The sequence below is a fragment of the Silurus meridionalis genome, chromosome 5 (genome assembly GCF_014805685.1).
Source record: "Silurus meridionalis isolate SWU-2019-XX chromosome 5, ASM1480568v1, whole genome shotgun sequence".
NCBI classification, from domain to species: Eukaryota; Metazoa; Chordata; class Actinopteri; order Siluriformes; family Siluridae; genus Silurus; species Silurus meridionalis.
This window is the reverse complement of record NC_060888.1, coordinates 1,049,637-1,076,891: the sequence shown is the minus strand read 5'-3', so window position 1 is coordinate 1,076,891 and position 27,255 is coordinate 1,049,637. Positions and strand designations below refer to the sequence as shown.

Here is a 27,255-nt window from a genome sequence, read left to right as displayed (position 1 = left end):
CAGCTGTAATCCGATTTCTGCTTCACTTCAGACTTTGTGGTCGGAGTTTTGTAGAAAGAAAAAAACACTGTTGGAGAAAATTTTTAGAACAGCAAGAAAAAGTACATCATTTGGGAAAGTATTGGGACACCAGACTTTTTTTTTTCAGAGACGTCTTTTAAATTCCAAGACTCTGGAGAAGAGATAAGAGTGTTGTGGTTGGTTGTGACGAACACTTTGGAAAGGTCAAGAAGGATGAGGACTGAAGACAGTCTACTAGCAGCAGGAACCTTCTCACTGACGGCCAAAAGGGCAGTCTCTGTGGAATGTACCACTTTAAAGCCAGACAGGTTTGGATCTCCGAGGTTGTTCTCTGAGAGGATTGTGAACGGTGCATTCAAAGGATTTTGGAAAGAATTGAGAAAAGTGATCCAGATCTATAACTGCTGATGTCTGAGAGATCCAGAGCACCTGAACATGTTTCATCATTTATAACTGATTAGTGTTTATATCGATATACAAATGCAATGATACAAATATGCAGAAAATCAGACGCACGTCTCTCCAGAATGACGTCTGAAAGCACCGACGTGAAACAGCGATCCTCATCTTACAGCATTACATCATACACCCTTCTCCTTCTCATCCTCCTCTTTTCTTCTTCTCCTTCATGGTGAGTCAGTGTCTATGGTTTATGATGGTTCTTTACAGCCTGGCGGTTGTACGGTTGAAGGTGATGTCAATATGATGTGAAGTATAAAACACTTACAGATGTGATGAAATCAGGTTTTTTACAATGGAATGTGACACACGGCTCTGAAACGCGTCGAGGGAAATTAATTCAGGGTCTGGATTCTGTGTAGTTACTATGGTTACTCTGACAATAAATCAAACACCAGACTGAAATTCTTCAAGCGGATTTTGAAAGTCATTTCTTTTGAAGCTCGCTACGTAGAATAAAGTGATGAAGCTGTCACATGGTGCAGTCTGTGTTCTGATTGGTCATAAGGTGCTGATAGATTTGTGATAACACCAGCTCTGACAGCTCATTCCAGAACGTCAGCGTTCCCTAAATTCCTAGTAACTGAATAAAAATGTCATTTAAAACGTTTTACTCAGACCATATCTGTATTTAATGATAAAGATTCGCTTTCAAACTAAAATGTCTCTATGTTTTTAATTAGAGGTCGATTGTGCTGTAATTATCAGCAAAAATCCATACCGGTAGTTTTTTAGCTCATAGCGTCCGGTCTGCTGTCGTTATGTGAGCGCCCTCTAGAGGCGAATGTTTGTTTTTACACCTGAGACTGTGCGCTGCACGGAGAGCGCTATATTATATTTATTTATAATTTATGAATTATTTAATTATATAATGAATAAATTCATATTTATTTCATTTTGCACATTTTCATGATTCAGTACTGTTTTATTTTGTTGGTAATAAAATTCAGTACTATTTTACATAGTGTTATATTTGTTTGTATTTTTTTTATCAAGTATCCATCGGTAAAATCCACTATCGGTAGACCTCTAGTTATTAACGTGGACTAATTATTTGTTTTACACACCAACCACATGCCATATGCAAGAGTAAGTAATGTTTTATTTCAATAGCAATGAATAGCAATTACATTTTCCTGGCGGTTCACCTGAAAGTGTTAGCACAATTTTAAAAGGTTAGATATTCCTCAGAGTATAAACGATCTGAGTTCCTGTCAGATCCTGAAGAACCCACGTTTTCCTCCTCCTCCTTCTCCTCTATATGCCTTTGACAGCACCTTATTACTCGCAAGAAATAGATTTGTGATTTTAATTTATTACAATGCGAACAATGAAGGAGCTTTTTAAGAGCCGATAGAATTATTGCCAATTACAGTGGCTCTGCTCCTCCGTATGATTCAGCTCCATGTTAAAAGACGGCTGAACAGCGTGTGGAGCCATAAATACACCGCCGTGAACGAGACACACCGAATCGAATCGCAAGCCGCTTCGATTTTACGCGATAATTAGGATCGCCTGGATAAAGAACGAGCTCGAAAACAGCTGAACAGGCGAACGGCCAGCACTTTCCATTAACAATCAGCTGCAAAACTATTGGCACCCGGCATAACAATGGATTTATGAAAAGAAATTCAAATAAAAAGTTATAAAAAACATTTCTGTGTTAAATCTAATTATTATCAAATCCTATCGTTAGACGTCTATTTATATTATAATCATTATAATCAAGTTTTGTCTTTTTAATTACTTTCACAGGAATCCAGACTGAATCACAGAGTCTCATACGTCATTTATCACTGACTGTGTGTGTGTGTGTGTGTGTGTGTGTGTGTGTGTGTGTGTGTGTGTGTGTGTGTGTGTGTGTGCATCCAGTTGATCCTCATCATCATCAACATCATCATCATCATCATCATCAACAACAAGGTTACTACCCTGTTTTCACACTGGCAAGTGACAAAGCAACAGGCAATGCTCATTTTCTGTTTATGTACCTTTTCAGTTATCACACCTTGATGATGTGCATCCTTTCCAAAATATCATCTTCAGTATCAGAGATCTCTGGGGTCTCTGGTGAGGGTGTTTATCTAGTACGGTTAGCACGCTTTGCTAATCTAATAAAGCTAACGTTTGATTTGTGCGAAATTGAACAATCTACAAGTGAAAGAAACTCGCTGTTGTCATTTAAGTTGTAGCAGCAATCAGCAGTTTAGCATCTCCGGGAGGTTTATGTAGAACACTACAGCAGGTTCTCAGCAGAACATCATCTTCAGAACGTGATAAATGGCTGACTATCCACGGAACCACTGAGGAATTGTTTTCTTCTAAGATTACTCACTAAATACAATAAGAAACACTGAAAATATAATCAGACTTAACAAGCAACCGAGATAATTGACATGAAAACCGAAAACTAGAACAGGAAACTGACCATATAAGGAAATCTGTGAAATAAAAAGAAGTAAATGGGTCACGAGGGGTTTGTCACTAGCTAGGTGACGCAGGGTTACCATGATGCCTGTGAGTGTTATTACTGTGATTAACTGATCGTGTGTATTTACAGTAGTCCAGGTCATAATGTATTTGTTTCCGTTTCCATTTTGAACGTTTCTCAACTTCATACTGTATCTGGTTTACATCCACATCACCAACAGGGGTGGAAACATTTATCAGTACGAGTGTGTATCGTGATAACTGAATTTATATGACTTATATCAGTTACATGTGTGTGTGTGTGTGTGTGTGTGTGTGTGTGTGTGTGTGTGTGTGTGTGTGTAGAAATGTGCAATCCATGCAAAAGCGTGTGTGTGTGTGTGTGTGTGTGTGTGTGTGTGTGTGTCCATAAGTGTGTATCCAACTGTGTCAGTGGAATTACAGCAAGCGCACACTGCCATCATGTGGAGGTGAGGGAGAAATCTGAAAAAGCTTTCGGAAGAATAAAGAATATTACCATCATCATCATCATCATCATCATCATCATCAATAATAATAATAATAATAATAATAATAAAATAAACACAAAAAAATTAATCAACTTACATTTTCATGATAAAGATTACAAATTATTATAAATGTATTTTTTATATTTTATTTTATGGAAACAAACGGTGAAAAAAAGAAAGAAAGAAAGAAAGAAAGAAAGAAAGAAAGAAAGAAAGAAAGAAAGAAAGAAAGAAAGAAAGCACCATTATGACTGGTACATGCAGCAGTATTACTACAGACTATCAGCTCATCAGCTATTATTATAATAAGTGTTGTATATTGTATATTTGGTCAAAAATAAAAAATAAAAATAAAAAATTGAAGCTAACATGCTAACAGCTAGCGGAGACGCTGCCGCCATCTTAGAGGCTCCGCCCCCTAATTTCCTCCAATCAGAGACTATTTCAGGCAATTTCAAAACCGTCTTATTTATTTGTTAAAGTGTGTATTTCTACATTTCAACAACACGAGATGTGAGTTATCGTGTCCTCGTCTGTGATGTCTGAATTAAAAAACAAAAACAACAAATATTTATTTATTTCTCCGTGATTTTAAACGGCTAGACCGAGTCAGTGCATTGTAGTGAGTTAAGATGACCGCCAGATGGCAGTAGTGGTACGTTTCCATAGAAACGTGTACAACAATCCGGAACAGATCCGGAAAAGGCTCGAGGTCGGTGTTAATATAAAGTCGATACTGATATTTATGATAATGATATTATTAATTAATCCGAATAAAAGTGGTTGAATTATTTTGTGTTTGTAATAAATATTTCAGGAATGATGGAGTTTTCACCGGGGAAGAGGAGAAGCGGACTTCCGCGGGAAGTGTGGAAATGGCTGCAGAGTCTCGAGCTTTCCACTTCACCAAAAAACATCCGGAGGTCAGAACAAATATTTCAATACATAAACACAAACACATCAAATATATTTATTAATAAACAAATAAAATCATTTCCCGAAAATTACCATGAACGATCTCACACGTGCTAATGTAATTATTTTATTATTTGGGTTTGGATAATAATAATAAATAATAAAAATAATAATAATAATAATAATAATAAAAAAAATAATAATAATAATAATAATAATAATAATAATTAACAAATTCATAAAAACTATCATTAATCAAATAAATAATCATTTGCATTTTTTTCAATTAAACAATAAAATAGTTTTGTACAAAAACAATATTATTCACATAATAATAATAATAATAATAATAATAATAATAATAATAATAATAATATAATATACTCTGTTTATTGTATATTTGTGGATTTATATAATTTATTTATAGATTTATTTATGTACATTGCTATTTGCATTTCTGGTTAGATGATAACTGCATTTCATTAACTCTGTAGTTGTTCTCTGCACAATTTCAATAAAGTTGAATTTAATCTAATCTAATCTACCCTACTGTTTTCTAATCCACTATAATCTAATCTAATCTAATAATATTATTAATATAATATAAAAGGAATGTGTGTCTTTCAACCTCCATTAAACTAGTTTTATAAACTGAAAAGTCTGGTACAGGTTATAAACAGATTAGAAATAAAGTGGAGAGTTTGACACGTTTTGACGTGTGCTGGTGTGTGAATCTCTCTCTCTCTCTCTCTCTCTCTCTCTCTCTCTCTCTCTCTCTCTCTCTCTCTCTCTGTGGGTTTTAGAGATTTCTCTAACGGTTATCTGGTGGCAGAGATTTTCTCCTGGTATTACCCCGAGGATTTTTTTCTCCATTATTACGATAAAGGAACATCGCTCGGGAACAAGCAGAACAATTGGAGTCGGATCGAGAAGGTCAGCGTCTAAATGTGTGTGTGTGTGTGTGTGTGTGTGTAAACCCCTTGATGATTTTTCTATAACTAAACAACCTTTACATGTTTTATTCTTCTTGACCGCACTATTTTTCGGTTGTACTTTTTTATCCAGTTATTGTTAAATTTTTTATGCCGGTGGAACAACTTGGTTCCTCGTCTCACGTACGCAGATCATCCTTTTCTGAGAATCTTTATGTCCTCATCTACGGCATTTGGCAGACACCCTCATCCAGAGCGACTTACATTTATCTCATTCATGCCACTGAGCAGTTATGGGGTTAGGGGCCGTGCACAGGGGCCCAGGAGCGGCAGCTTGGTGTGGCCTCCTCCTCTGTCATCACCTGTCCTAAAGGGGGCAGAAGAGTTCGGGTTCACGAAGCGCTCACACTCACTCCAGAGACTCCGTACAGGTTACACGATCATCTCCCTAAATAAACCTCTTTCCCTGGAATTAAGCGTTTTTATATACACATCCCTGTGCACGAGCCGTTGCTATAGAAACCATAATGAGTAAGAACGAGTGCATTAATATAAACCTGCACTACTGCCACTGCTGTCATAGAGAATTAATCACCACCTTCTGACCAATCAGGATCCAGCATACGGTAGTGCTGTAGTGTTCATTCACAACACAAACTAATCCCAACATGGTAATGTGTGTGTGTGTGTGTGTGTGTGTGTGTGTGTGTGTGTGTGTGTGTGTGTGTGAGCAGGTGTTACTGAAACGACACCTCAGCTTGATGAAGGAGTCCATTAACGGTACGATTCACTGCAAACCAGGAGCAGCCGAGACTTTGGTTCAAGAGATTTACACTCTACTGACCAACAGGAGGCAAGACACACACACACACACACACACACACACACACACACACACACATACACACACACATATTCGAGGAGGAGATGATGTTGTTGTTTCCCAAGAAACTATGAGGATGATGATCAAAGAAATCGATCCTGAAGGAGTTTAAACACCACCGTGTTCGACGCTTTATTCTCGTATCGCTTTGACTTTATTCTCGTAAGTGTGACTTTTTGCTACAACGGCGAGAGTTTTATTCACAGCATATCATTAAACAACAGGAAGGTCATGGTTTTACTCCCAAACGTAGACAAATCTTAATCTAATCTAATAAGCAGCTGTTCATACATGGGTAAGATAGTGGTCTCTGTTCCAAGTTTAAATCTGATCTACGCTCTTGAGTGAGACCCTTAACCCTCACCTCTCGGGTGTAAAACGCTCTGGATCAGGGCATCTGCCAAATCCCATAAACGTAAAATGTGAATGCGTCTGCAGAATTCAGAATGTCCAGGAGGAGGCAGCAGACTTCAGTGATCAGCGTTATCAGGAGCAGCTGCCCATGCTGGCTCGAGCCACGGCGTGTAAATCCATCAAAAACAACCTGCGTCTGAGCGAAGAGCTGGCCGAGCCCAACATCTCCTCCATCCACAGGAAGATCCAGAACATTATCCACCGGCACGTGGAGCACCGGAGGGAGGAGAGGAGCCAGAACCCTCGTAAATAACACACACACACACACACACACACACACACACACACACACACAAAACTCAGATACAGAGATACAGTAAATGTGTCATGTTGTTCAGATTGTGGAGGAAACCTCTGAGGAGATCAGAAACACTACATTGGATTTATTCAGAAGGATTGGATGTAGTGCTTGGGCCCCTAAAAATCACTTGTAGCTTTATTATTATTATTATTATTATTATTATTATTATTATTATTATTATTATTATTATTATATTGTTGACAGTAAAATCACTATTATGACTATTTCTCTTGTTATTAGTAGTAATAATGTTGGTGTGTAATATTATGTAAATATTATTGTTATATTAGTATGTGATATTTGTTTATTGTTGAAACATTATATATATATATATATATATATATATATATATATATATATATATATATATATATATATATATATATATATATATATTTATTTATTTATTTTTTGTTACTGTAAGTTTTATTTCTTGTTTGTATATTTTTCTTTTGCTAACAGAACGTTTTAACGTGAAGCCCATGCTGGGAGAGCAGGCCATCCGACTACCACCATCACACACACCACCACCATCACCACCAGTAAGATTACAGGATTAAAACACAGCTCACACTCGAGTGCTGGATCAGATTTCCAGTTCCAAAGCTTCACTGAGTTCTTACTGTCAGAGTTTAGTACATTTGTAGAATACTAAAATTAATCAACACCTTCTGACCAATCAGAATTCAGTAGCGCGGGAAATTAATTCATTCAGGAATCTCACAACGCAGCGAGTCTGAATACTGGTAACACTGATTAACTGTGTGTGTGTGTGTGTGTGTGTGTGTGTGTGTGTGTGTGTGTGTTTCCAGCATGATGACTGATGATGACTGATCCTCTCTGTCCGACTCGACTTTGGAAGCAAAAGTCTCTCAGGAAAAGATTAAATAATAAGCGTATTGGCAGAATTTCTAATCAGACTGAACACTTCAGAGCGAACGAATCTCCAGGTTGGCATCATGACGAGTGTGTACCGAGACTGAAGACATATTAAACATGTGTTAGTCACTTTAGCCTTCAAATATCCAGATGCAGTGATTTCTGAAAGGTGTGTGAGTAATAATAAACATCACCCAGTGATAAAGCTACATTGTTATGTGCTCATTATGTGCTAATTATATTTACTTATTATATTTCATATATTAGATGTCGACCAATTAATCAGTTTTGCCGATTAATCGAAACTGATAGTTGATTGCTGGAAATATCGGCCATACCCGCAAAAAACAACCGATTTGAAGGATTGAAGGATGCCCCACCCAGAGGGGTGTGTCTTACTGCATTACTGCTGTATTACTGCTTATTAACAGGAAATTACCAGAATTAATGGAAGTTTTCAAATCTCGAATTTTAAATAAAATATGTTGAATGTAAGGATTTACTGCCCCCTCTGGTAGAAAGATGTCATTACAATTAACTTAGTAAACAAAAACAAAAAAACACCTTCCAAATCGATTACATTTTTTTCTTACTTTTTTCTTTCCGAGTTGCATTTTCTCACAGTTCATTCTTCACTTCACTGCTTTTCATTAAAACCCATCGACAACTGCAGCGCTGCTGTAAAACTCAAACTTGAAACATTTATTATCAGTGGAACTCCATAATTATTTAGGTATCCTTAGCAACAAGAAAGAACAATCACAAAGAAAGACAAGATGTGATATAACACTGTGTGTGTTGGTGTGTCACACAGCCAATTCAAAATAGAGAATTGTGGATTTGCGCCAGATCAGAATAGAACACTAAACATCTGGCCCAGATCTGGTTCAGACTCGAGTCTATACCGGATTTGTGGCCCCTTTCCTGTATAATAAACTGACTAATAAAAAGTCCACAAAACAATTCAGCATGGTTTATTAGAAGAATGCTAGCAATGTTAGCAAACATACGTCCAGTGTGTGTGGCGCTGCCTCGTAGTGAGGCAACACATCAGAATGTTTCCATGGTAACAGGAATAATGGCATGAGAACGGAGGCAGTCGAGATGGTCGAGTTTACTATGAGCTTCTCAAAACGCATACACAAGTGTACTGTTTGTGTGTGTGTGTGTGTGTGTGTGTGTGTGTGTGTGTGTGTGTGTGTTCGAATGCCAGCAAACTGCATGCAGACGGCTATCTGCCCTTGTAGAGATCGCACGGCCATCTGCTGTGTGCTTTCTCATCTGTGCCTATAGTGCTAAGTAGTGTGTGTGTGTGTGTGTGTGTGTGTGTGTGTGTGTGTGTGTGTGTGTGTGCAAAGAAATGGATCTTTTAGAGTCACATATTGCAACCACATAAAACATGTTTAGGCAGAATGAATGTGTTGTTTATTAGTCTTGGAATCAAATCACTGCCCACTGAATACACACACACACACACACACACTCACACACACACACACACACACACACACACACACACACTGAGCCAAGTCTCCTACCACTTTTCCTCTCCCACAGATCTTGTGAGCATTTCAGGCTGCTCAGAGAAGCAGAAGCTTCAAAGCCAAGGGTGTGGCCACGAATAATAATGATGATGATAATAATGATGATGATGATGATGATTATTCTTATTATTCTATTTAATACTTTGATTTAAATTACAAGCCACAATAATACACAATGCCTTATAGTGTACACACACACACACACACACACACACACACACACACACACAAATGCATAAACCCATTGGACAGCCATGTGTAATCTGTCAGTTTTTTGACAGCTGTGTGTGTGTGTGTGTGTGTGTGTGTGTGTGTGTGTGTGTGTGTGTGTTTTCTAAGAGTGCACTCATCTATGATAGCTGTATGTTTATCCCTTTACACGTGATTATTCTCATGCATGTACGATTTTTGATATTTATTGCCATAATTATAGGCTTTTATTTATTTATTTATTTATTTATTTTTAAGTATGATATGTGTATTATTATTCTTGTGCATTTATTATATGTGCATTTATTATTATTATTGTTATTGTTATTATTAATATTATTATTATTATTATGCATATGATTACTGTATTAAGTATTACTTCATATTAAATATGAATAGTTTTATGTCTGATTATCATGTGAATGTGTGATTATTGCTGCAGATGTATAATGTATTCTTGTGTTTGTTTGTATTGTAGTGCATGAATAATGTTTTATTTTGAAATGTGTAATTATTATCATGGTATTATAAATTATTATAAACATTGTGCATCATTAGTACTGTAATTAATATTATTATGCATGTTTAATATTAGTTGTATAACTTATAACTGTTATTAATTTGCAATATTAATATGCATTAATAATAATATGTTTATGCGTGACTATTAACTGATAGTAGATAAAAGTTTTCTGCATGGGCAATAACATTGTTTAGAATTTATCTTTATGCAGTATGCATGTATTTTTATTTTTATTTTAAGTGAATATTTAAAGGTATAAAGAAGAATTTATAAATTATATATATAATTATATAAATATATAAATTATAAATAATTATGCTGTGTGATTATTGTGAGGGAACAGCAACTCATAAATTAATGTACTATTTGATTATTTGATCTGATTATTTTGGGTGCAGTTTGTGTTTTGCTGTGTGTGTGTGTGTGTGTGTGTGTGTGTGTGTGTGTGTGTGTGTGTGTCCATTTTCCTTCTTTCTTTTTTCCCCTCATTTACATACCAACTCCTGAAGAGCGATATCAGGCTGTGTGTAGCATTGGCCTAAAAAGCCTCTTGGTGCTGAAAGGGAAACAGACTGAAAAGAATCTGCGCTGACAGTCGCGTCCCTGTGTGAGAGAATGAGAGTGAATGAGGGAGGGGGGACTCAGAGAAAGCGAGAGAGAGAAAGAAAGAGGGAGAGAGGGAGGGGGTGAGCTCAGAGCCCCAGTCTCAGTCTCTATTGTGAGAAAGAGGAGCGAGATTTTTTGCAGCCACACACAAACTGTCTTCGAGCCGATTCGAGTCGGACCCAAATCAGGGAAAAAATAAAAGACAAAACATGGAGGAGGACATGGACGAGGGACAGAGCCAGAAAGGTATTGGAATGCATCTCTTTTCATTCTCTCACTCTTAATCTCACTCATCTGTCCATCATCCATCTGTCTCGTGTGGTTGTTTACCTTTAGGTCTAATCCCCCTGCATCCTGCACTTTTGTGTCTCATGGATCATAAATCAACATCATGACCTCACGAGACTTCACTTTAGATTTCTGCACAAAATGTTGCATTGAATTGTTTTTTTTGATGATGTGCAATAAAAGAAAGAAAATGAATTTCTCTGCTGTAACAGCATCAAATGATTTACATGCATCACTCACTCAGCTGGGATTTGCTCCAGAAATGCAACACAGATGGTGTGAAAATGAACAATGGTTTGGTAAAGAGGTGTGTATGTGCAGGCAGTGGATTGTGTGTGTGTGTGTGTGTGTGTGTGTGTGTGTGTGTGTGTGTGTGTGTAAAGGGTCCGAGAGGCTTGTCTTTGTTTGCTGCGCATTTCAGTCCTGATATTTTTCCTTTGCAGACGTCGCCTGTATATTTAATGTCATGTACTCACTGGAGGGCTGAGGGTTATAATATGTTTATAACAACAGATTGTCTGCAGACTGAAATTCACCAAACACCTTATATGGGCATGTTTACATTTAGGTGCTGGATGAAGATGGAGAATATTTCTGTTCATATTTTTTAAACTATTGTTTACTCTCTCTCTCTCTCTCTCTCTCTCTCTCTCTATATATATATATATATATATATATATATATATATATATATATATATATATGATGTTTTTAGATAGATAGATAGATAGATAGATAGATAGATAGATAGATAGATAGATAGATAGATAGATAGATAGATAGATAGATATTACTTATTACATATTTCCTCTCTTTCTTCTTCTTTTTCTGCTCTATCCCTTTTTTCTCTCTCCTTTGCCTCCTCCTCCTTTTTTCCCTCCATCTCCATGGCAGCTCTTCATGTGTGCTGTTTTTCTATTCCCTCTCTCCCTTTGAAATGATGGGCAGCAGAACCGCCTGTTGCCATGACAGTGGTCATGTATGTCGTCTTCCCTTTAAGCATTTCAGCGTTTCAGCGTTTTGTCTGAGAAAATATAGAAATCAAAACGCACCACTGATCTCCTGTGAATTAAATGAAACGACTGTCATGCTGTAATAAACATAAGCATTATTTCACTTGTTGTGATGTCATTTGGTCACAGCTTGTTTACTGATACCCTACAGCACACTACAGCGTGAGTAAAATGTTATGGTGTTGTGATAGTGAACTACAGTGTGTACTACAATATGACATTTAATCCATGCAGGAACATATTTCTACAATATAATGACATGTTTACTGAGTATAATAGAGTGTGAGTAACAGTGTACACTGTGAGTAATGTGGTACTACAGTGTGAGTAATGTGGTACTACAGTGTGAGAAATGTGGTACTACAGTGTGAGTAATGTGGTACGACAGTGTGAGTAATGTGGTACGACAGTGTGAGTAATGTGGTACGACAGTGTGAGTAATGTGGTATTACAGTGTGAGTAATGTGGTACGACAGTGTGAGTAATGTGGTACTACAGTGTTAGTAATGTGGTACTACAGTGTGAGTAATGTGGTACTACAGTGTTAGTAATGTGGTACTACAGCGTGAGTAATGTGGTATTACAGTGTGAGTAATGTGGTACTACAGTATGAGTAATGTGGTACTACAGTGTTAGTAATGTGGTACTACAGTGTGATTAATGTGGTATGACAGTGTGAGTAATGTGGTACTACAGTGTGAGAAATGTGGTACTACAGTGTTAGTAATGTGGTACTACAGTGTGAGTAATGTGGTATTACAGTGTGAGTAATGTGGTACTACAGTATGAGTAATGTGGTATTACAGTGTAAGTAATGTGGTACAACAGTATGAGTAATGTGGAAATACAGTGTGAGTAATGTGGTACTACAGTGTGAGTAATGTGGTACCACAGTGTGAGTAATGTGGTACAGTGTGAGTAATGTGGTACTACAGTGTTAGTAATGTGGTACTACAGTGTTAGTAATGTGGTATTACAGTGTGAGTAATGTGGTACTACAGTATGAGTAATGTGGTATTACAGTGTAAGTAATGTGGTACAACAGTATGAGTAATGTGGAAATACAGTGTGAGTAATGTGGTACAACAGTATGAGTAATGTGGTTCTACAGTGTGAGTAATGTGGTACTACATTGTGAGTAATGTGGAAATACAGTGTGAGTAATGTGGTACTACACTGTGAGTAATGTGGTACTACACTGTGAGTAATGTGGAAATACAGTGTGAGTAATGTGGTACTACACTGTGAGTAATGTGGTATTACAGTGTGAGTAATGTGGTACTACAGTGTGAGTAATGTGGTATTACAGTGTGAGTAATTTGGTAGTACAGTGTGAGTAATGTGGTACTACAGTGTGAGTAATGTGGTACAGTGTGAGTAATGTGGTATTACAGTGTGAGTAATGTGAAATACAGTGTGAGTAATGTGGTACTACAGTGTGAGAAATGTGGTACGACAGTGTGAGTAATGTGGTATTACAGTGTGAGTAATGTGGTACGACAGTGTGAGTAATGTGGTACTACAGTGTTAGTAATGTGGTACTACAGTGTGAGTAATGTGGTACTACAGTGTTAGTAATGTGGTACTACAGTGTGAGTAATGTGGTATTACAGTGTGAGTAATGTGTACTACAGTGTGAGTAATGTGGTACTACAGTGTGAGTAATGTGGTACTACAGTGTGATTAATGTGGTATGACAGTGTGAGTAATGTGGTACTACAGTGTAAGAAATGTGGTACTACAGTGTTAGTAATGTGGTACAGTGTGAGTAATGTACTACAGTGTGAGTAATGTGGTATTACAGTGTGAGTAATGTGGTACTACAGTATGAGTAATGTGGTATTACAGTGTAAGTAATGTGGTACAACAGTATGAGTAATGTGGAAATACAGTGTGAGTAATGTGGTACAACAGTATGAGTAATGTGGTTCTACAGTGTGAGTAATGTGGTACTACAGTGAGTAATGTGAAATACAGTGTGAGTAATGGTACTACACTGTGAGTAATGTGGTACTACACTGTGAGTAATGTGGAAATACAGTGTGAGTAATGTGGTACTACACTGTGAGTAATGTGGTATTACAGTGTGAGTAATGTGGTACTACAGTGTGAGTAATGTGGTATTACAGTGTGAGTAATTTGGTAGTACAGTGTGAGTAATGTGGTACTACAGTGTGAGTAATGTGGTATTACAGTGCGAGCAATGTGGTATTACAGTGTGAGTAATGTGGAATTACAGTGTGAGTAATGTGCTACTACACTGTGAGTAATGTGGTATTACAGTGTGAGTAATGTGGTACTACAGTGTGAGTAATGTGATATTACAGTGTGAGTAATGTGGTACTACAGTGTGAGTAATGTGGTACTACAGTGTGAGTAATGTGGTACTACAGTGTGAGTAATGTGGTATTACAGTGCGAGCAATGTGGTATTACAGTGTGAGTAACGTGGTATTACAGTGTGAGTAATGTGGTACTACAGTGTGAGTAATGTGGTACTACAGTGTGAGTAATGTGGTATTACAGTGTGAGTAATGCGGTACTACAGTGTGAGTAATGTGGTATTACAGTGTGAGTAATGTGGTATTACAGTGTGAGTAATGCGGTACTACAGTGTGAGTAATGCGGTACTACAGTGTGAGTAATGTGGTACTCCGCTCTCTAGTTGGGTTTTTTTGCAACAAAACCACATTTCTGATTTTTGTTCTCAGACTTTTTGAGATAATGTGGCTGTACTTGTTTCCTGCTTTGTGTCGAAATTCTTGCACTAGAAATTCACCTACATGTATAAATCTAATGAAGTAATGATTACACAGATTTTACGTCTTTTTCACTGTTTTTCATTTACATTTTCTTTATTTAACTCTGTAAAAAATGACTAATTTCACTATTATGTTACATTTACCCCACACACACACGGGTCTCAGATTCATGTGTACTGTTTACTCTGTTTTCATAAACTGGATTCTATTGAAACTCGTTGAAAAACATTTACACGTGTTTTATTTAGAGTCTGAAACATTCACTATAAGTGTTCTATCTAAAATAAACTCAACCATAAAGTTAATCTGACCATAAAAATCTGTCGTTAGAATTTTAAGATGATGCGATAAGAAAAGCGAATGTTTTAGTAGCTCAGGGAACTCAATGTGTCCACTACAGAGCAGATGAGTGGAACGAGGGAGAGAGTGATGAAGGAGAACAGCCTCATGGGAGAGCAGGCTTTTCATTAGCACTCATCTTTATTGCGTTAGAGAGCATTAGGCCATTAGAGTTTCACTGCAGAGCCGATTCTCCTACCGTATTGATAAATTGTCTTTCTGGACTGAAGTTTTTTCCATTCAGTGCCATGAATGTGCAGAGTGTGGAAATGCATCTGAACCCCCAACACACACACACACACATACACACACATACACACACACACACACACACACACACACACACACACACACGAAGATAACACAGGAAAACACCAAATATAGAGTTTCATCAAGAGAGCCTGCAAGAAATAATATATTATTCTCCTTTCGTAACAATAAAACGTTTCCTGATGTTTTTTATTTTTTATTTTTTATATAATCTTATTTAATAATAATAATAATAATAATAATAATGTAGATTTCTTGTAAGAATACAATTTTTTAAACAATAACCTGATGCTGGTTTGGTTTTAGATTAACATTTCTTTTTATAAACATCTTTATCTTCAGAAGAATGTTCTTTATCTTCAGCTTCATCTTGAAGACAACAAAATCCAGAGAATTTGAGATGTAACTCGATTGTAGAATGGGATGAAACATCACGTAGCCCCGAACCTCCAAAAACACACACATGCTGTTATTTAGACTTTCGATTGGGAAATTTTTATTTACCATCATATTCTCTCGATGAAGAGTCACAAAGACTCGTTTTCACCAAAACACACACCAACTCCTCCATTATTGTTTTTTCTTGCAGCTTGTGCCCAGGTCAAGAGATAAGAAGGTTATGACGTGTTTTTTAGAGGTTTTTTTGGAAACCGCTTCCTGCAGAATCACGTGTACAACATAGAGAAAAAAATAAACAAGCGTGTGATAAATGACTGTGGACTGGTAGGACCTTGAACCTTTATGCACACACACCACACACACACACACACACACACACACACGTGCTAATTATTATTCCATACTTTCTACCCAGACCTCTGTGCTATTGTTTGCTCTTCTCCTAACTTCTTTCCCTATAAACACACACCCACCCACACACACACACACACACACACACACACACACACACACACACACACTGCACTGGTTCCACCGATTGTCTCTCGAGCTCAGTTTAGCATGTGAGGAGAAAAGCTCATTGTTCAGGTTTTTGTTTCACACCAAAATAATGAACAAAATGTCAGGGTGTGGAGCAGGTGCCTACACGCATTATATTATAACTGGAAACACAGATGGAGTGTGTTACAACACACACACACACACACACACACACACACAGTTTTGAGATCAGATCAGGTAGAAATAAATCAGTTGAGATGTGAATAAATCAGAATAGCTATAACTGATTCTGAATACTTTCACATGAATCGTATAAAGTGTGAATATAAGCGAATCAGATCAGATTTGAATAAATCTGATCAAATAGAAACAAATCCGATCAGATAAAACTCATTCAGATGAGAATCCGTTAGAGGGTAAATTAATTAAATCATATCTGAATTAAACAGAGTTTATCTTAACGAGTGAGATCAGATATAATACAATCTTTTCAAGTGTGAACATAAATTAATCAGATTAATTCAGATCCAGCTTAAATGAATCGAATCAGATTTAAATGAATTCTAATTCTAATTCTGTCCGTATATGTATGAATCAGATCAGATATAAACAAACTACTGAATGAATAATTCGTATAGACATGTTTTAGTGTAAACAGAAATGCATCAGAAGGAGCGTTTTGGGGAATCTGTTGAACTGTTGTTGAACTTTACTGAGAGGGTTCTGGAAACATCTCAATCCAAAGTGTTTCAGATGATTAGGTTCTCACACCACGGGTTCTTACACGTTCAGGGTCTGGTACCATAGAGTTCTCTAACCATGAGGTTCCCACACCATCGGTTTCTTGCACCTTTGGGTACTCACACTATCAAGTTCTCACACTATCGGGTTCTTTTACCATGAGGTTCTTACATCATGTGTTTTTTGTTGCACCATGAGGTTCTCACACCAATGGGTTCTCACACCACGTTCTCGCACCATTGGGTTCTTTCACCATGAAGATCTCCCACTATAAGGTTCTCACACCTTTGGATTCTTTCACCATGAACTTCTCACAGCATCAGGTTCTTACACCATGAGGTTCTCACAGCAACAGGTTCTATTTTATCTCGTATAAAAGCATGCAGTGACATGCACAGTGTAAATGGGTCACTGAGAGCTGAAGAGCAAATGGAGACTCAGTTCCTCTCTTCTGAACAGGAAAAATGCGGCCTGTGTGAAAATGAGGAAAAAACCAAACAAAATCATTGGGAGTGTTGAGTGATCTAGAACAATCCTGACCACACCTACACATCCCAAAGACTTTCATTCCTCTTATACCACAGACATCTGAAGAGATTCCAATTCTTATTGATTAAAGGACATAATATACTTTTTTATCCCTTTATAACTGCATTTATCATCATGAGATGATTTCATACCTGTTCTCACTGATATTATTTTAGAGCAGCAGTGAACTCCTCTGTCTGGAAGATTCCACCTCAATTCCCTCTGCTCACACTGGAGACTCCTTCCATAAATGTTAAACGAATGCATTTCTCTCAAAGAACTTTATTTCACAACATCCGTTTTCTCAAACTGATCCACGAAGGGAGGAGATTGTTTCTAAGGAACACTCTGAGGAACACTCTGGGAAGCATTGATGCAGTCGGGGTGATTTGGGGCAGGACGAGGTGTCAGACTGACAGATGGGTTTGGGGGCAGGAGTGAATCGGGGGAGGGGTGTTTAGCAGGGTATTTGGGGTTGTTGGAGCTTTTGTTCAGCATGTTGAGCGCTCGACTCCTGCTGTGAGAGTTCCAATTGTACTGCACATTATCACTAATATTTTGTATTAAAGCTCATCAGTTCAGAAATTTTCACAATAATTATAATTTTTTATTTACATTAGATTTAATAAACATTTTAATAATTGGTAGTAGTACTAGGGTTAGGGTTAGTACTAGTAATAACTTTGTGTCATAAAAATTCTATTCAATTTAATTTTTAAAAAACAATTTTTTTTAAACAATTTCTTTTTTTCAAAGAAAATCATGTATTTTCATGTACATAATTTATTTATCTTTTATATAAAAAAATGATGCTTATTTTATTTAAATGCATTTATATTTAAGTGTGTAGAAGGACCCTCTGTTTATTCCAATGTATGAAAAAAATTTGTAAATTGTTTCTCACAAAAAATAGACATAAATCCAATCTTCTGATGTATTAAGATTCTTTTTTTTCCAAACCTCTCCACTTTACTCCGATGATTTTCTTGAGTTTCTGTTGGAGAATCTCGTTACATCATGTTATTTATGGCTGTGAGCAGGCGAGGTATTAAAATGCCTGACACTGGAATAAACGCTGATCAGACGCTTCCCGGACTTGAACCTGAACCTGAAATATTTACGAACATAAACCAGATGTTAGAGTTCAAATTCCAAACAGTTGATGAAGGTCTTGTTTAAATATAGCAGATAGAGCTTCTGTCCCATCACTGCACACTGAACATGCTTCAATTAAAGACCTTTTTTTTATTTTTGTTATTTTTTACTGGAAAGTGCCTTGTGCTCCTTTTGGTTGCTGTAAGGCGGTATATAAATAAAATTTGACTTGACTTGACTTGACTTTACAGTGTGTGTGTGTGTGTGTGTGTGTGTGTGTGTGTGTGTGTGTGTGTGTGTGTGAGAGTTTAAAGGTTTAATATGTGTGATCTGTATTGTTCCTCTGTCAGTTGTAACTTATGTAACTTATAACTAACAGCTGGAACATCTCCAGACAAAACTCCAGACAGACAGACAGACAGACAGACAGACAGACAGACAGATGGATGGATGGATGGATGGATGGATGGATAGATAGATAGATAGATAGATAGATAGATAGATAGATAGATAGATAGATAGATAGATAGATAGATAGATAGATAGATAGATAGATAGATAGATAGATGGATGGATAGGAGGGTGTGGAGAAAAAACAAACAGTAATCACCATAAACTATTTATTTGAGTCTGGTATAATATATTCTCTCTCTCTCTGTATGTCTGTTTGTCTCTCTCTCTCTCTCTCTCTCTCTCTCTCTCTCAGGATGTATGGAGTGCTGTTTGAAGTGTCTTCGTGGGATCCCGTACCCGTCTCTGATCGCCACCATCCTGCTGTACGCGGGCGTGGCTCTGTTCTGTGGGTGTGGTCACGAGGCTCTCTCCGGCACCGACACCATCCTACAGAACTACTTTGATGTGAACAGGACTCTTGCCGACTCGCTGAATGTCTTCACCATGTGAGCTCATAAAACCAACACAGAACCCAACACAGTCCACAGTCCAACGCATGACTGTGACACAGAGTCAGAATTGTGGGCAAGAAATGTAAATTATTTATTATGCAAACTAGCTGGATGCAGAAAAAACGCGATGTGGCCCAAACTGTTTACTTTCAAAAGGTTTCATCATTTTATAGGTTTTAGTGCACTTCAGAAAAACATGTACTTACAACAAAAGATGTGCAAAATATATAAAAAGCATTTTATTATGTCACAAAAGCGTTGTATTAGGCCACGCCCACAACTTTACCCTGTGTGTTAGGAGTGTGAGTGTGTTTTCATTTCAATCTCGCTAATTAGTGTTTAATCACATTTATATCTCTCCTGTGCACTACAGTGTGACTCTGCTTCTCTTTCCAGCATCGACATCATCAAATACGTGATCTACGGCATTGCTTCAGCTTTCTTCGTCTACGGGATCCTGCTGATGGTCGAGGCTTTTTACAAGTGGAGCCATTAAAGATCTGTATGGAGACTTTAAGATCACCGCCTGCGGGCGCTGCGTCAGTGCGTGGGTACGGAGTCCCGCTGAAGTTTACCCACATATTTATACACATTTTCACACAATTAACCAGCGACAGTGTAGTGCATGAAGCTCAAACACAAGTTCACTGCCAGCGGTGTGTCTTCAGGACAACCGCAGCAAGATGTAGAACTTCTAATAAAAGAGAAACATGCAGCGGATCTAGAAGAGAAGCTTGAGGAACATCAGACTTTACTTTTACATTTTACAGAATAGAAGAAAAAGTGGTCAATCCACAGATCCCTGAGGAACACATGCAGAGAAACCATACAGACAATGAAATCAGACAAGGTGAATAAATCGGATCAGACAGGAACAAATCAGCGGATAAATAAATCAGATCGAATTTAAATAAACGGGATCACAAGCAAATATATCAGAATAGATTTCAATCATTTAGATCAGATATGTTCACTGTTTCAATTCAGATCTCATGTATTGTATCAAGTGTGAAACCAACTAATCGGAATTAAAATATCTTGATTTTTGGATCAAATCTGGTTATTTTATATTTTGAGACAGAAACTAAGCCATTTAACTTTAACTTTATTCGATTTATACATTTTACATATATACATTTCAAATCTCTCATTCTTTTACCTCTAATACTGATGGATCTGATCTAATATTTCTGACACACTGTTTTCTCACAGTTCATCATGCTGACGTATATTTTCATGCTGGCCTGGCTGGCAGTCACGGCCTTCACTGCTCTGCCAGTTTTCGTCTACTTCAACATCTGGACTATGTGCCAGAACACCACTGTACTGGAGGGTTTGAAGCTCTGTGTGGACCCACGCCAGTTCGGTAAATAGAGCTACTCACCAGGACAAGAGCAGAATTATACAGAAAGGAACATGAACTCGACCCTCCGCGAAAACAAACAAACAAAAAACAATCACTAAAGTGATTCAGGAAAAAAAAGTCATTACACGTACCATTACATCATAAAGGCATTTCCTGCTTTTGTAGTCACATATAAAGCCTTTTTTGACAGCGGGATTTCGTGCTTCAACCCTGAACATCTGTTCAGCTCACAAAAACATGGTTTAAAAAAAGTGAAATCATAAAATGTTTTTTTCTTCTCTTCACCGCGCAGGTGATCAATCATTTTTATTGATACATTTTTTAAATGTTACATTTTTACAAACATACAATTTACACAATCACCTTTTTAAAAATGTTAATATTTTACGATGTACAAGCATGTATTAAAAATGTGATTAAATATCAATAAAAAAAAATTTGGACATTATTTAATTAAACATTAATTAAGCAGAAAAACAATCACTGGTGATTTCTTCCGAAGGTTGTTGTACAATTTTGCTATAAATATGTCTTCTTCTTCTTCTTCTTCTTCTTCTTCTTATTATTATTATTATTATTATTATTATTAGTATTAGTATTAATTTTAATATTATTATTTTTGTTGTTCCCATGTTTTAGGTGTTGTGACGATCAGAGAGGAGAAGTCGTTGTGTGTCACTAATTCTGAAAAATTCTTCAAAATGTGCTCATCTAAAGAGGTCTGTTTCAAACTCGACCACTTTTTCATTTATTATTTAAGAAGGTAAAATCCAACAGTCTTTAATGTGAGTGAAATATGGGGTGTGTCCTCAGCTGGATATGACCTTTCACCTGTTTGTGTGTGCGCTGGCCGGAGCCGGAGCTGCCGTCATCGCCATGGTGAGTTCACTGCCGATCCACACAACAGCGTATAATACATAAAACATCACATACGCAGTCACGTGCGCGATGCGGTGCCAAATTAATATCTGTACACCACTTCAGGTCTGGATTCTGATTGGTCAGAAGGTATTGATGGTGTTATTTTTATATTAATGTGTTTGTTCGGATACAGTATCGTTTCCATAGTAACGCTTTATACAAAACGTTTGCGACTAATGGAGTGGATGGAAGGAGTCTCCAGTGTCAGATTTTTGTAACAGTCAGAGGTAATGCTGTAAGTTTTCAGACATTTTCAGGGCGGAGGAGTTTCTCAGTAGAGCCGGTGGGGGAAGGAGCGTTTATAGCTGCTGTAATGTGCAGTAAATAAACAGGAAATTGTTCCTACATTAAATGGTTTAAATATTAATAAGTAAGAGAAATATAAATCACTTTACAGTGCACTGTAGTAGGACAGGCTGAGTGATCGATCGATTACACACACACACACACACACACACACACACACACACACACACACACTATAAATTTATATACAAAAATAAGACAGAGGGATGGGGATGGTATCTTAACCATGTCTGCATCAGGGATTTAACAAACTGAGAAACATTTTCAGTGCCAAATTAGTTTCTCTTTCATTTTTCCATTCATGTGATTTATTTTGATTCATGTATTTGCACACTGTCGGGTTCGACTGCACCAAAATGGCTGAATTACATCACTTACTTCATCCCCTCTGTGCTGCTCTGCATGTAAATACCAGAACAGGGCCATGACTCATTCCTGCTTTCGCTGTGCATCATGGGAAATTGAGTTCATGTTCGTCGGGGTTGAACAAGCAGTGAGTGTGAGAGAAGCATCAGTGTTCAGGTTCCTCTCCATTTTTAGCCTCTTCATCTGAGTTTTCATTCTTTTAAGATTATTCTTTCTCTTTCTCTTATTCTCTTTCTCTCTCTCTCTGTCTCTCTCTCTCTTTCTCTCTCTCTTTCTCTCATTCTCTCTCTCTCACTCGCTCATGCACGTGGGGTCTGTCACGGAGTTGCTATGGAAACTAAGAGAAGAAGAAAGGGCATGTGAGCTTGTTGTGAACATTCGCTCAGTCATTTGTTGGCGACCATTTTCTAAGAACCAGAGACAGAGGGAGGAGGAGGAGGATGATGATGATGAAGTTGCTTTATGTCAAAAACTAAAATGCCACCAGGCTTCATTAATTATGAGCAGCACAATAATTTTGTATCTATATAGCTGTAACAATTACAATGTCTCCTTCTTCTTCTTTTGGCTGCTCCCATTAGGGGGCGCCACAGCGGATAATCCGTTTCTAATCCCCCCTGTCCTCTACATCTGCCTCTTTCACACCAACTACCTCCTTGTCTTCCCTCACCACATCCATAAACCTCCTCCTTGGCCTTCCTCTTTTCCTCCTTCCTGGTGTCTCCATCCTCAGCATTCTCCTACTGATATACCCCATGTCCCTCCTCTGCACATGTCCAAACCATCTCAATCTCACCTCCCTCACCTTGTCTCCAAAACATCCTACATGCGCTGTCCTCTAATAAACTCATTTCTAATCCTGTCCATCGTCACACTCCCAACAAACATCTCAACATCTTCAGCTCTGCTCCTCCAGCTCCACCTCCTGTCTTTTACTCAATGCCACTGTCTCTAATCCATACAACATCTCAGGTCTCACCACAGTCCTATAAACTTTCCCTTTCACTCTCACAGATACTCTTCTATCACAAATCACTCCTGCTATCACTCTTCTCCACCCACTCCACCCTGCCTGCACTCTTTTCTTCACTTCTCTAACACACTCTCCATCACTCTGCACTGTTGACCCCAGGTACCTGAACTCCTCCACCTTCTCCACCTCTTCTCCCAGCAACCGCACCCCTCCACTGCCCTCCCTCTCATTCACACACATGTACTCTGTCTTACTCCTACTGACTTTCATTCCCCTTCTCTCCAGCGTATACCTCCACCTCTCCAGGATCTTCTCCACCTGCTCACTACTCTCACCACAAATAACAACTGTAATAATTACAATGTATAGAAAGGAAATAGGTGTGGCCTTTGTGAAAAATTTGCATATGGCTGATTTTATAGGATAAGACACAAACCTTTCAGTCAGGAAGCCAAGGGGGTGTGGCTTTGTCAAATCGAGCATAGATAATTTGCATATGTTTGCATAATAATAATTTATTGATTTATATGAGCCATGATTGTGTATATGTGTGTGTGTGTTTGTGTGTGTTTGTGTGAGACTTCATTCATTTTACATAATATTGTTACATAAATATGCGAATATGCAAAACACTCTCAGCTGCCGATGTGTTAATAATGAATAATGAACTTGCGCACGCACGCACGCACACACACACAGACACACACACACACCATGTAACCAATCATGTATCAAACACAAACAGCAAAACAAACAAATACAAATACAGACACAACACACAAAGACTAATATACAGAAACAAGTACATAATCAAGGTACATATACACACATTAACACATTAAACACACATTACCTCCTCGCACACACACACACAGACACACACACACACACACACACACACACACACACAGGGCGTGCAGTGGAAATACCCTGCTGTGATCACACACTGCCTCCTGCTGGTGTTGGAGTTAAATTTATCTCTGATCTCTGTGACATCATCGAGTCCTCACCGAGCACCAGCACTGAAACAGGTGGCAAACAAAAGGACAGGAAATGAAGTGTGCATGAAGAAAGGGGCGGAGCTTATCTGTCCGTCATCACATGCTCGTCAGTGATTAGTCACTACACACTTCGATCTGAAAGACAGAAGTTGACAGCTGGAGGAAGTTGAACCAGATGTGCATGAGGAACGTCACAAAGATGCTTAAAAGGTTTTGAATCCATAGAGAATAAAAATCGTCCAATCAGAAATGAGCTTGAGTAGATATAGGGATCATTTCATAATAGATAGATAATAGACACATTGAGGTTCAGCATACCGCTATGATCGAAGTTTTAGGAGGACGTAAGGGAGCGGAGTCATATCACAGTTTTACTCAGATGTTTGGAGCATTTCTCGAATCATCCTTAATATTCATAAATCAGTAAAAACATTTCTCAAAACAATGTGTACAAACAGCACAACACATCGGATTGCTTACAAAAGCCTGAACTTTTCTCACAATCCGTCGTTTATCTCTCAAAAGTAAGTATTTGTGACAGTGAACATCTCATTCCCATCAGAATGACGAGATCTTTTGTCACTCTGTTTAGTCGCGTTGTCAGTATGATGCTGCACAGTTTCAGAGTTTCCTGATATAAACTATGGTTTGGATTATAATGAGTGAATATGCATGAGGATGAATTTCTTCTGTTTGGCGTCTTTGAATTTCAGCTATTACAGAAAAACTGTAATAACAGTGATTAAAAACAACAGGCGTAGCGTTACAGTGATTACAGAAAAAGTCGTTGCTCTTCAGGTTCCTGAACTCATCACACGTCACGTCACAGTGAAGCAAATGCTCTTGACACGTTTATGACATCTCTGATTTCAGATCCACTACCTGATGGTTCTGTCGGCTAACTGGGCCTACGTGAAGGATGCGTGTAAGATGCAGAAATACGAAGACTGCAAGTCCAAAGAGGAGCAGGAGCTTCACGACATCCACTCCACACGCTCCAAAGAGCGACTCAACGCCTACACATAAAGCAGGAAGTAGCACCAAAAGGGGGAGGAGCCTCAAGGCACTGGCTGGTGCCATTTAAATGACCAGTGGTGTGTCACATGACCAACCCCATGGCCAACCCAATGATTATTATTATTATTATAATTATTATTATGATTACAGTTCTGTCTATCTAGTGATGTAGTTTTTTCCTCACACTTACACAAGATTGTTGAGCTTTTTTTTTTTTATTTAATTTGAAGCGTTGTTGATTAACGGGTCGGTTGTAGGGTTAAAAAAAAGCACATATTTCATGTGTTTGTTTTTTTTACTTAATTTCTTTTTCAAAGAATTTCACATGAATAGATAAAGTAATATTTTTTGTTGGTTTGTTTTTATTCTGTGAGATTTTGGGCCCAGACACAGCAGATTGCTTGTACATTCTGCACTATTTTGGAAATATATATATAAAAAAAAAGAAAAAAAGAAAAAGACAGACAAAAATTTGAAATGATGTAACAAAGGCTTTATTTATTATTTTTCTACAGATATCATTACAAAATGTATTCAGACAAAAAAAAGGTTATGAGTTCTTTCCTAGCAGTTTCACAGCCTACAGTGTTTTTACCCCTTTTTTATTTTCCTGCAGATGATAAGTAGACCATCATTTTCAATTCATTTTCTTTCCTTTTTTTTTTTGCTTTGTTTTGTATATAGCCATTCTGTAAATGTCCACATGTACTGTATGGAAGCACTTCGATTTCAGGTGAATTCATATTCAATTACATTCCATGTTACAGATGGAAAAAAAGGAATAGTTGGATGAAGAGAGGCTTAAGGTTAAAAAAAAAAAGAAATTTTTTAAAAACAATTTCAGATGTACATAATCACGGATGTACATATCAGAGCCTGAGACATTCCTAAAGATCAAATCACAAGTTCTGCCCTTTTTCGCAGATGTGACAAAGAATAGACAGAATAAATAAATAAATAAATAAATAAATAAATAAATAAATAAATCTGTCAATAAATAAAAGATCTACTGGTTAAATTAATGTAATTTTGAGCAATTCTGAGAAAATAATCAGTAATATTGATTAATGATAAAAGTCATTTTCAGCAGATCAACACACCATTGATGAATAAAACAAAATATAATGTTTGTTTTTTAACTGAACTCAAACAAATGATCAATTTCATGAATATTTTTTAATTGTCTCCAGTTTGAATGAACAAAAAAGAGCTTTAAACATTTTATCATTTTGAAACACTTAAATAATGTATTATAGTGTCATTTAAAAAATATCTAATTTGTTCCTGCTTTTTTTTATGAAAACAAAAATTTCTAAACAAAAAAACAAAAAATATAAAAACAAAAATATTCTGAAAAATTAGAAAATGTTGAATAGAAATTCCAATAATAACTGACATCACAATCATGTGTGCAGGATAGTAAACTTAGAGATTTTCCTTTATTTCAGAAGAAAACGTGTGTGTGTGCACACGTGTGTGTGTGTGTGTGTGTGTGTGTGCGTGTCGAATGACATCACCTACCCAAAGCTCTGATATGTACATCTCTGACATAATTCTTCTCCTTTTTGTTCCTGTGACAGTCACATGACAGTGGTCTCGTGTAGTCAGTGGTTAGATTGCGGGATGACGGAGGTGTGTTATCATTCTTTCATCGCTCTTTTGGTGTATCGTGCACTTATCCACCCTTTATCGTGAGCTCTTTCTCAGTGTAAGTGCATTGGGATCTGTATCTGGATCTCCATAATGATGTTAGGTGAAGACTGTGAACCTCGGTGTTAATTGTGGCATGGTTCATGCATTTAATGGATTTACTTCTTTAACAGATCCGAAAAAAAAAAA

General features: G+C 37.3%; 2 protein-coding genes across 3 annotated transcripts; both read left to right on the top strand.

Moving 5' to 3' along the window:
- The first annotated feature begins 4,042 nt into the window (after positions 1 to 4,042).
- Positions 4,043 to 8,296, top strand: spata4 (spermatogenesis associated 4). Of its 2 annotated transcripts, XR_006925852.1 has the most exons (8): positions 4,043 to 4,131; positions 4,237 to 4,342; positions 5,138 to 5,267; positions 6,001 to 6,119; positions 6,588 to 6,808; positions 7,327 to 7,406; positions 7,677 to 7,912; positions 8,011 to 8,296. XR_006925852.1 is itself a non-coding variant. In XM_046849823.1 (7 exons), the coding sequence occupies exons 2-7, from the start codon at positions 4,239 to 4,241 to the stop codon at positions 7,686 to 7,688; spliced, it is 666 nt and encodes a 221-aa protein (XP_046705779.1). In that variant the 5' UTR covers positions 4,043 to 4,131; positions 4,237 to 4,238; the 3' UTR covers positions 7,689 to 7,952. The 2 variants fall into 2 exon arrangements, 1 of the variants encoding a protein (XP_046705779.1); XM_046849823.1 differs by lacking the exon at positions 8,011 to 8,296 and having other exon boundaries at positions 7,677 to 7,952.
- A 2,297-nt stretch (positions 8,297 to 10,593) lies between these two features.
- Positions 10,594 to 26,533, top strand: gpm6aa (glycoprotein M6Aa). Its single transcript, XM_046850345.1, is given in 8 exon segments — positions 10,594 to 10,872; positions 19,268 to 19,460; positions 19,863 to 19,937; positions 19,939 to 20,017; positions 20,679 to 20,832; positions 21,472 to 21,551; positions 21,646 to 21,711; positions 25,273 to 26,533. Coding segments are annotated over 8 exon segments (837 nt in total). The 5' UTR covers positions 10,594 to 10,835; the 3' UTR covers positions 25,426 to 26,533.
- The last annotated feature ends 722 nt before the right edge of the window (positions 26,534 to 27,255 follow it).

What these genes read in the sequence shown, in the direction of transcription:
- spata4 (XM_046849823.1), top strand. Translation starts at nt 4,239, where the DNA reads ATGATGGAGTTTTCACCGGGGAAGAGGAGAAGCGGACTTCCGCGGGAA. An exon ending in TCACCAAAAAACATCCGGAG is followed by an intron (nt 4,343 to 5,137) that starts GTCAGAACAAAT and finishes TGTGGGTTTTAG; the next exon opens with AGATTTCTCTAACGGTTATC. An exon ending in GGAGAGGAGCCAGAACCCTC is followed by an intron (nt 6,809 to 7,326) that starts GTAAATAACACA and finishes TTTTGCTAACAG; the next exon opens with AACGTTTTAACGTGAAGCCC.